Source organism: Diospyros lotus, chromosome 13, assembly GCF_014633365.1.
Source record: "Diospyros lotus cultivar Yz01 chromosome 13, ASM1463336v1, whole genome shotgun sequence".
Classification (NCBI taxonomy): Eukaryota; Viridiplantae; Streptophyta; class Magnoliopsida; order Ericales; family Ebenaceae; genus Diospyros; species Diospyros lotus.
In genome coordinates this window covers 20093200-20104992 of record NC_068350.1, presented here as the reverse complement: position 1 = coordinate 20104992, position 11793 = coordinate 20093200, and the positions used below count along the sequence as shown (strand labels likewise).

At 36.1% G+C, this 11793-nt stretch overlaps 1 protein-coding gene across 1 annotated transcript; it reads left to right on the top strand.

The window, feature by feature from the left end:
* Positions 1–1801: 1801 nt before the first annotated feature.
* LOC127787992 (abscisic acid receptor PYL4-like) lies at positions 1802–2894 on the top strand. Its single transcript, XM_052316111.1, has one exon. It carries the CDS (start codon positions 2075–2077, stop codon positions 2702–2704), a length of 630 nt encoding a protein of 209 aa, XP_052172071.1. The 5' UTR covers positions 1802–2074; the 3' UTR covers positions 2705–2894.
* Positions 2895–11793: the final 8899 nt, after the last annotated feature.

The following is an 11793-nucleotide window of genomic DNA, read 5'->3' as shown; positions in this document are numbered from 1 at the left end:
CGACGGTCAACGTGAGCCGACGACTGTCGACGATTGCTTGAGCGCCCATGGGAAGGGGAGAGAGAGGAGGTGGTCATGAGAAGAAAGGGGAAAGTAATTGCAAGTGAGGGCATTTTTATCATTTTGTCATCTATCGATTATCCATTATGTATAAGTAATATTTTTCAAATAAAATAGACAGGGAGATGCGCGACATTACATAAAGAGTCGTCGCCAATATATACGCATGTTGGCAGTGAGCAGCAATAGTGGTGGTGACGGGCCGGGGGGTTCACGTTAAAGCAGCCACAGGCGATGAAAAAGAAGGCCAAAGGAAAGCGCTGCTGTGTCAACATTGGCGGGGTGCCCATCCATCATCCAATCCAAGAAGATTCACGAGACCGCACCCCCTTCCCTTCCCTTGAGCTACACTTTCCAAACAAATTACTTTCTCCTAAAAATTATTATTACTATTTATACATTTCAAATGATAATTTGTTAGTTAAATAATATATAAAAAAGAATATAAATAAACTAAGCAAATTAAACGTTTATTGTATTTTAAGAACAGAAACTTGAAAGAAACTTCAGAATTAAGAAAGAGCAAGTTGAGTTGGTGGGTGACATATATACATATATACATGTTTGTTTGTTTGTTTAAGCTGTGAAAGTAATTGTCACAGGGTGATGTGAAATAGGAGGAGGCTGGAGCGGGGCCAGGCCCCAGCATGGCTCATCTGATCCTCCGCCCTCTGCAAGTTGATAGCCAATTTGCCATCCTCTTTTTCCTTTTCCTCCCTTTATTTCCTCCTTATTTACGCGATTGCCCCTCCTTGGGGATTTGTGATTTGACCCGCAAGCAAGTCCAGTAAGCCTTTGACACAAGAATCGCTGGTAGCCTGAGAAACAACGGAGATTGGCATTGGGCAAATTTATATTTATATTCTTATAATATCTAATTTTGTAATCATTTTTAATGAATATTTTATTTAATCTTCAATCTTTTGGAACGTAGGGCTCAATATAGAACCATAATCTCGATTTGGATCCTTAAATAGTTTCAATTTTTTTTATAATATTATAAACTTATTTAGTATTACAATATTTATTTACTTAAGAATTGAGGCTGGCAAGGTAGTCAGGAAACCAGCCTTCTCCACCACCTCTCTGCCCGTTGTGGAAATATATTTTCAAAAGCCCAGTCGAAATTTCCACAGTTAACGTTAGCAATTTTCATAGCTAAATTGAAAAATACTATTGATACACCCATTTTATACATTTTAAGCTACATAAGAGAGTATTATGATAAAAATACCCCTCATGAAGTGCATAGAGATGCGTGAGGTGCATGTGAGGTGTAGGGTATTTTAGTCATAATATTAGTTATGTAACTCAAGATGTACAAAATGTGTAAAAAATCATGCTAGATGTACATTCATTTTGTACATCTTGGGCTATATAAGAGGATATTATGACCAAAATATTCTGTATTTTACATGCACCTCATGCGCTCTATATGCCTCATGAGGAGTTTTTTTATCATAATATTCCTTTATGTAATTAAGATATATAAAATAAATGTATCAATAGCATTTTTAATGTGTAAAATGTGTGTACACTTGGTATGAGTCAGCTAAATTTACCTATATATCGAGGATTTGACGAATAGCTACCAGCAGTAGCGTCCTCGTTGTCATCCCTATTGACGGCGGACAGTCAATGTGGAATTTGCATTTTCGGCAGAGGGTTAGTTTAGTAATTTAGGTAGGCCAGTAGGACCTATTTTATAGCCCCCACATGAACACGAACTTCCATCAACCCCTCGTTCTTCTTTTTCGAAAATCCAACCAACCCCTTCTCTCTCTCTCTCTCTCTCTCTCTCTCTCTCGCTAGATATATATATATATATATATATATATTCAAAACTGAGGGAGAGCATCATCGACTTTCTTGAATCTTTACAGACTGATCAAAACCAGAAAGCGCTTAACCCAACTCAGATTTATACGCCTCGCACATCTCCAAAGTGGCCAATTCTCTCTCTCTCTCTCTCTCTCTCTCTAACACAACGCCAAATTAAACCCATCATTGAAACATGCTTTCCACTACACCAAAGTCCTCTCTCCTGCTTCACCGGATCACCGCCGCCTCCGCCACTTGCGGCCAGAAACCGTCCCTCCAACGTCGGGCCCCTCTAGCCGGCGCCGCCCACTTGCCAGACGCAGTTGCCCGCTACCATACCCACGCCGTCGGTCCCAACCAGTGCTGCTCCGCCGTGATCCAGGACATCGCTGCCCCCCCCTCCACCGTCTGGTCGGTCGTCCGACGCTTCGACAACCCCCAGGCCTACAAGCACTTCGTCAAGAGCTGCCACCTCGTCGACGGCGACGGCACCGTCGGCACAGTCCGCGAAGTCCACGTCATCTCCGGCCTCCCCGCAGCCAACAGCACCGAACGGCTGGAGATCCTCGACGACGAGCGCCACGTCATCAGCTTCAGCGTAGTCGGTGGCGACCACCGCTTGGCCAATTACCGGTCCGTCACCACCCTCCACCCCTCCGTTGACGGCCGCGGCACGGTTGTTGTAGAGTCCTACGTCGTCGACACTCCGCCGGGGAACACCGAGGAGGAGACCTGCGTATTCGTGGACACCATCGTCCGGTGCAACCTCCAATCGCTGGCTCAGATCGCGGAGAACACGGCCAGACGAAACTCCTCTCAATGACTCGGTTCACATCGATTAACGACACATTTCGTCAACAAACAAATAAACAAGCGAACGAACAGCAACCCATCTGTATTGGTAACTACACAATGATCGATTTCGTGGCTTTCTGCGTTGTAAAATCTGTGATTGATCGATGCTGGCTTGATTTTGGTGGAAATCTATAGTTTGAGGAACATTATTATTGCAAGATCTATTACTAATAATTTTTTGTCCTTTTTTTTTTTTATAATATTGGTGGAATAATGTGATTGATACATACACCAACGTACGTCGTCTTAAAATCTTTGGATTCTCTTTCCAGTTCTTTTATATATATATATATACTGCTGATCATCATCATGTATGAATGAACAAATTGACTCATAATTTGTTTCTGTGTTTCATATTATCTGAATGGGGGACAGTACATTTAACGAAGTGATGAATTGCATGCATGGAATCCCCCGCCGTAAGCTACCTCTCGTTTAATTTGGTGAGGGATTGCTTTGCCGTACCCAGAAATAAGTGAAGAGAGAGAGAGAGAGAGGGGAGACCCTAAATAAAAATAAAATACATTAAACAAATAATTACTCGCTGAACTGGCCATCAAACCGTAGAGGACGCATTACCGTACTCTAACGAAACAATAAATAAATAAATGCTGCGACGGCGTTGTTTAAATTTAACGCGGCGGTAACTCTCAGCCCAGCCCACTGCAATTAAATGGGTTGGGAGTCCGAGGTTATCTGCAAACATGTACTAAATTATTATTATATTAAATAAATACGATCGCAATGGGCAATTTGAGGGACAGACTACTTGTTGGTGTTTGGTTGGTTGGTCGGTGGGTGAAGAAGTAATTTGATTTACCCTGACCTGAGTGAGTGGATGGATATATATGTTATTGTAGAAGAAGAAAAGAAGAAGAAGAAGAAAGATGCTCCCTCCCAACTGTTTTCCCCGGTAAAGGCGGTGGCTTTCCGACTTCACGGGGTAAGTGACAGACTTGATATAATATATACAATATATATATATATATGATTGGTTTGTATAAACAAATTTTGTCGGTAATTAGTTGGTTTGAAAAGTCCAAGCCAGAAATTTCCAAGTTGAGAGGGAGATGCGATGGCGGAGGAGGCACTGTTTGCTTTGGGGATATTAAAAAATACAAGGAAAACGTGATATCGCCAGAATCGACAGCTGCGACCGCAAGTTGGCGATTTTCTAGCTGTTATTATATATATATATATAATGTACTTTGAAAGGAAAAGGAGAAATGGCAACTTGCATGTCTTACCTTTTTAATTTGTTATGAATGAATTCAAAAAAAGAAAGCGCAAGTTGCAGCAAGTGTTTATTATTATGTTTTTATTAAGTATTTAGAATAATAATAATAATAATAATAATGATGAGTGAGGAAGGCGGGGAGGGGGACTTTGCTGGCAAGTGGGCGATGCAAGTGGGCAAAAAGAATTAATATATCCGCGGCTTTAGTTATCCTCTTCCCAACGTCTGTGTTTTCTTGTCTACTTTTCCATCCCCCCCCTCTCTCTCTCCATATATATATATATATATATAAATATAATAATTTATAGTTTCTATTCTTCTTCTTCTTCTTCTGTCCTTTTGCTTTGCGTTGGTGACAAAACTGTAACCCTGAGAAGTCTCTGGCTACGGCGCGTCGCAGTTAATTTATTCTTCAAGCAACAAAGTCACCGCCCCGATTGATTTGTTGTGTTGAGAATTGGCAATTTGTATGAAATACAAACAAAAACCACTATACATTTATATATTTATTTTACTACAGTTTTAAATAAATTTTGTATTTAGATCTCAATTTTTAATTTTAAATAAATAATTAAAGATCCGTTGAAACTACCTAAAAATCTCGTCTTATGATGAATTTAATTTTTACTTCACTTTAGTTGAGCGTTGGAGGCAAATGTTTTTAAAGTTAAAAGAGTTTTCATTTAAGTTCACCAAATAAATTCTGTCAAATTTGTTTACTTTCTGGAATAAAAAGTTGATGTGTATGCGAACACAGAGGGAAGTCTTTAGGAAACCCAAAAGGGGACCTTAAAGGGGAAAGGACTTGGGGTAAAGTTATCCACCTAATGAATACACATTTATTTAATCACTAATCATAAATTCCATGAAGAGCAAGCCCAAAAATTAAAGATAAATCATAAGGTCTAAAAGAAAAGTCTCGTATGAAAAGACTTCGGGTGACCCTCTCAATTGAGGGGTTTTCGGGAGAGTCTTGACAAACTTTCTCAAAATAAAAAAAGCTCTGGGATGATTATAAAGTCTCTTGAAAATTTTTTTAAGAGAAAAATAAGAGTGCCCATTCAAGAGTGAGGTGAATTGGATGTTTTCAAATTTTTGATTTTATTAAAACTTTGTGTTGAATTTGATTTTCACAGTGTTGTGATAGTGATTATTAAAAACAAAATTGTAATGTATATTTGAGGTTGAGTTGGGATTGCTTAAGTTAAAAGCAAATCTTTAATAAACTCTAAAAGAATAATCCATAATGTATTATTCTAGGATTTCGTGGATTAACATCCCAAATGTTCATGGCATATCAATTGAAATCAAATGTCTTATCGCACTTATGATATATTTGAATGACTTAAAATTTTAAGTATTTAAATGTGTGTTAATGTAGTAACATATAGAGTAAGATTAAAAGAAGACTTGAATGCCTTTGATATAATATGAATGAATTTTATGGGTAAATATTCATTCAATGTCTTGAAACAGAAACTCAAGTAAAAATAATTTTGACATATTCATACTTGAGTTCTTGAAAATCATTCAAATTAATTACTTGGTGGTTTGAAGGAAAAACATCAAGTGCTCAAGGTTCTTGATGCTTAAGGTTTAATAAAGATGAAAAACACATGAAGGACTCAAAGTTTGAATGTTCGTTGCCTGGTAAGCAAATCATTCAAGTGTTTGATGGATTTAGAACTCGTCAAATTAAGTTTTAAGCAACTAACCCTAAAGTATTTAAAGCTTTAGGATGATAATCGAGTAAACTTTGTCTTAGTCAAATAACATAATATCCGGTCTACTAGCTATCACATATAACAATGATCTAATTATACTTCCATATAACTTATTATCCATCACTTGACCTATTTCATCATTGTCTAAGCTTAATGAACTACTCAAAGGAGTGGTCATTGGTTTGCATTCCGCAATATTGAATTTCTTGAGAAGATCTTTAATGTATTTTTGTTGAGATATGAATATACCTTCATCTTCTTGCCTAATTTGTAGTCCTAGAAAATATTTTAATTCTCCCATCATACTCATTTCAAATTCCCATTGCATTAGATTTGCAAATTGGTCACATAAGAATTTATTGGTAGATTCAAATATAATATTGTCATCTACATAGATTTGAACTAATAGGATATCCTTGCCATGAGTTCTAATGAACAATGTTGTGTCTATTTTCCCTTTTCTAAATCATGTTTCTAACAAAAATTTGCCAAGTCTTTCATACTATGCTCAAGGAGATTGCTTAAGACTATACAATGGCTTAGTTAGTTTGAACACAAAGTTCCCATAATTAAAATTCTAAAACTCGGTATGTTGTTCCACATATACTTGATGAGGAACCCCATAACGAGGTGTACCAATGCAAGGGTTTAAGCCATTTTCAAAAATATTTTTTGAAAACATCAAAGATAGCAGAGGAAACAATATATATAAAAAAAAAAAACACCTTGCAAGACCCATTTCCAATGTCTATATGCAAATCGAAACTAAACTATGTCATACGGGATTTAGTAAGTATATCTTTCAACACTTGAAGGCTGATGTAGAGGTTGAAATCCTCCCGATGGCAACAACTCCTTGTTCCAAATAGCACCAGAAGAATCCTATTGGTTAAACCGAATCGACTCCCGAAAGCATAGGAGGCCTAGTTAGTCCACGCTCCAGCGAGATGGTCGAACCCCAACACTTTCTCTTTGTGCTAAACAGAGAGAATAAGAGAGATTGAAGGCTGGAATGAAATGAGTTCTAAATCAAGGGGGCTTCTCAAGCTTGATAGTCTCACTATCAAAAACACTAAACTACCATAGCTAAGAGGAGAAATGGAAGGAGGCAAATCAGAGAGGATTTTAGGCTCTCTAAGGTGTGGAAGATTCGCGCTAGGGCTTGGGAGAAAAATCAAAAAGGCAACCTTACCTTATTTCTTCTCCCACTTTGCTCCTAAATGAAAACAAGCAAACTCTAACTAACCAAATCAATCACACAATAGACAAGGGACCTCAAAATTGGGTTGGGAACATGGAGGATACAAGGAAGACGCACTCTATGTTACCCTTATCTACTTTGGCCATGGGCCCAAGCTTTTCACCTCACTAATCGACAAACGATCGCGAAATCCCTAATCCAGTCGACAAAAATTGTTGACAAATTGCAAGGAACTGTCGACAGTTTCCAAAGGAACTGTTGACAGTCTTGGTCATTTATCCAGAAATTACATCTAGGCCCGCTATTAACTCTTAATAGCATTTTTATTATCTCATAATGACATTAAGACCCACGTTAACTCTTAACGGCATGCCCGTCAACACTTGACGATTGCTTCTCATTAAATTTGATCATTGAACCCGTTTTGTTAACTCTTAATGGTAATGTTATTAACTCTTAATGACGGTTTCAGCCTTAATTGTTTAGTTAACCATCACATCCGGATATACGTGTGACTTTGTAGGTTCATTACTATGTAGCAATCAGGAAACGTTAACCACCTTGACGTTGACCAAACACTTTTGGTCTACAATATGGATCTCTCCATCTCCTCGATGTACCCAGAAAGACCATAAGTGATAACTAGCATTATGTTAGGGCGATCCTACTAGTAATGAAGTCTTATTTCAGAATATAAACTATTTGGGCTTTCGATTCCTGTGTACTATAATCTCTCCATCAGTTATCATCAAGATCGAGTGAGAATCATAGACTGATCAAACTCACTAACTCGATGACTATGCCAAAATCAGTGTGGTGAGTTGAGATGACACATCGAAACTCTTTCCAGTATTGGAACACTTTTCAATCAAGTGTACCCTAGCCAGGGGTTTCTACAATCAAGACCACCACTGATTGCATAGGATGTTCACCTCACACCGAAGGTCGATGGATCCCATTAGCAATCACTTGCCTCCATATGCCACTACACAGAGACCGCACAGTGCATCTCCTACCCGGTAATCAGATGGTTCTTAGCAATGGCAAATCCCTGATACTGACACACAAGACAACTGTGTTGCCTCTGGTCAAAGGACCAATAACATAATCGAAACCTATGATAGATCATAGATACTCTCAGCAATGTGATCTATTGTGTGCATCACATTCAATATGTGTTCCACTAACATCTACTCACATGTATACTATATCCATCTCATGATTATGGCATGCGACTCACTCTCCTTTATCATTAGCATCTCATACTAATCAAAGGTAGTATCCCAAGTGCCAGTCCGTACTTGACTAATCATAGTCCTCATCTGAGAAGTCTAAGGACTGGGAATAACCATTAAGACATCCTTGTTACAAAGGTCAATTGTCACATATTCTTAATACTTAAGAATAAGACCTTCAATAGGAAATCTAAGAACTCATTCATATTAATGATTGGAGAGCTATGAATGAAGATATGACCATAAATATGAAAACATATTTTTATTACATATTGTAAGAATCACATCATTAGTCCCATAAATATAAATGTTAGATGCCATCTAAATCTAGCATTAGGGCACCAACACTAACAATACTTTCTTATTAATATATCCATTTAAAAATACACTCTTAACATCCATTTGGTATAGTTTGAAATTTTTATGGCAAGCAAATGCCAACAACATTCTTATAGCTTCTAATCTAGCAATTGGGGCATAAGTTTCATCATAATCAATTCCCTCTTCTTGGCTATATCCTTGAGCCACTAGCCTAGCTTTATCTCTTATGATAATGCCACTTTTGTCCTATAGTAGGATGATCATTTGGTCTTGTAAGTAGTTTCCATACCTCATTTCTTTTAAATTGATTTAGTTCATCTTGTATTGCTATAATCCAATTTTCATCTTTTAAAGCTTCTTTGATATTCTTAGGTTCAATTTGAGATAAGAAGGCCACATATTGATATTTATTTCTAATGGATGATCTAGCCCTAATTCCTTTGGATGGATCTTCTATAATCTTATTTTCTTTTTCTTGGAAATGATGGGTTTTTCTCTTGATGAGTTGCATTTTCTTCATTCAATACATCATTTTCCAATGAATTTGATTCTTTTTACTCTAATGAGAGTTTTTCCATATTTTGATTGAGTTCATTTTCACAATCTTCTCTAGGTTTAGGAGTTTCAACATTTATGTCATCAACTTTAACTTAAACTGTTTCTTCTATAACAAGTGTTCTTTTATTAAATACCCTATAACCTTACTTTGAGAAGAATATCCTAAGAAGATGTCTTCATCACTTTTGGCATCAAATTTTTCTAATGAATCTTTTCCATTGTTTAGAATGTAACAAGTACTACCAAAAACATGAAAATAGCCAATGTTTGGTTTTTTACCTTTATATAGCTCATAAGGGGTCTTCTTTAAAACAGGTCTTATGGAAACCCTATTTAAAACATGGCATACGGTATTTATAGCTTCTGCCTAAAGATATTTTGGAAGATTTTTTATCACAAAGCATAGTTCTTGTCATTTCTTAAATCGTTCTTGTTCTTTGTGTGTTAATCTTTATTTCATCATTTATCATTTCCATTCTATTACTAAACCATCTCTTCTACTATATTTTAATCTATTAGTAAGAAATTTTTAAATACACCAATTCACCCCTTTCTTGGTGCGTTCCATTGCTATACAATTATATCAATTGGTATCAAAGCAAGGTTCCCTCTGTTTTCATTGGTTTAACAACCTAGGGAAAAAGATCTTTTCAAATAGCACATTTTGCATCTACATCCCAAACCGAGGGTCAAAGCACCACTCATCCCCCATTTTTTTATGGAACTAATTCTAACTACTAGAAAACAAGAATGCAAATCTATTTAATGCAAGACTCTAGTTTGATGCATGCTATTCAAAAGAAAATAAAGATGTTTGATATGGAGAAGATTGAAACATGGATAGTGGAAGAAAGGAGAGACATGGAAATTAATGCCAAGGCTATGAACACATTAATTTATGCTCTTAGCTTAGAAGAATTCAATCGAGTCTCAACTTGCAAAACAACAAAGGAGATGTGGGACAAGCTCAAGGTAACACATGAGGCACAAACTAGGTAAAAGAAACAAAAATTAATATTCTTATTCATGATTATGACTTATTCACTATGAAAGAAGATGAAACTATTAAGGACATGTACACTAGGTTTAATGATATCGTTTTTACCTTAGAGTCTCTAGGAAAAACTTATACCAACATTGAAAAGGTTAGGAAAATTCTAAGGAGCTTACCTAGATCATGAGATCCTAAAGTGACTGCCATAACTGAAGCAAAAGACTTAGATAACTTACCCTTTGAAAATTTTCTAGGTTCTTTAATGACTCACGAAGTCATGATGAAAAGAAACAATGAGGATGAGTCAAAGAAACATAAGAATGCTGCTTTTAAAATAGAAGATAATGGTAATGATTCACAAGATAGTGAAGATGATGACTTTGCCTTACTAGCTAGGAAATTCAAAAGATTCATGAAGAAGGGTAGATTTAATCAAATAAGAAATTTTAGAAAAGAAAAAGATCAAAAGGATACTAACTCTTCAAATGAAATTAGATGTTTTAAGTGTAAAAAGTTAGGTCATATGAGGAACGAATGTCCTCAATTAAAGAAGAAGGATCGCAAGGAAAAGAAAGTTAAAAAGAAAGCTCTAGTTGCATGGAGCGAGGAAGATTTATCCTCAAGTGATGATTCTCAAGATGAAGAGGTGGCCAATGTTTGTTTCATGACAAAATTTGAAGATAAGGTAACCTCTTAAACCCCAAATTCAATTTCAGAATTTACCTTTGAAGAGCTACATGATGCATTTAATGAATTGCTAAGTGAATGTTAGCAAATGAATATAAAAACAATGATTTGAGGAAAAAGATAAATTTGCTAGAAAGTGAGAGCAAAAACTTGAAATCTGAAAAAGAAGTATTATAAAATGAAAAGAATGTCTTGATTAATGAAAAAGAGAGTTTGCTCAAGGAAAACAAACACATGAAGGAATCCTTAGAAAAATTAGTTGAAGGAAAGAAGAAATTGGAAATAATCCTTAGAGCTCAAAGAAATTTTGGAGATAAGCAAGGAATTGGATTTGATCCATTACATGCAAGTTCTATTAAAACAGTATTTATAAAGGCCTCAAATCAAAAGTTCATTCAAAGAAAACTATTTCTCAAAGAAGGCATTACATGTCATTATTGTGGTAGAAATTGTCACTCAATCAACAAATGTTTCATAAGAAATAATCCTCAAAAGTTTAAACAAGTTTGGGTTCCTAAGGGTGTAGTATCTTCTAACAAGAATGAACCCAAGATGATGTGGGTACAAAAGGGAACAATCCTCGTGTAGGTGGCTTTGGTTTCATGTGATTCAAGGAGCAAGTGGTTCCTCGATAATGGGTGCTCAAGGCACATGACAGGAGATCAAGGGCTTCTCAACAATGTCATCTTCAAAGAATGAGGTAAGGTATACTATGGTGATAACTCTCAAAGGTAAGATCATAGGTATGAGTTATATCTTCTTTGAACATCTTATGTTAGATAATGTGTTTCTTGTTGATGGTCTTAAACACAACTCGATTAGTATGAGTCAATTATGTGATATGAATTATAAAGTTTACTTTGATGCTAATTCTTGTAAAGTTATTTGCTCTAAGTCAAAAGAAGTGAAACTAATTAGAAATAGAATAGGAAATGTTTATCGTACATTTTTATAATCATCTAAAATAGAAAATTACTTAGTAACTAACTCCTCTCAAAATACTTGGTTGTGGCATAATAAATTAGGGCATGCTAGTATGAACTTGTTTAATAAGTTAGTGAAACACGACCTTGTTAATGGTTTGCCAAAGCTAAAATTTG

What these genes read in the sequence shown, in the direction of transcription:
- LOC127787992 (XM_052316111.1), top strand. Translation starts at nt 2,075, where the DNA reads ATGCTTTCCACTACACCAAAGTCCTCTCTCCTGCTTCACCGGATCACC.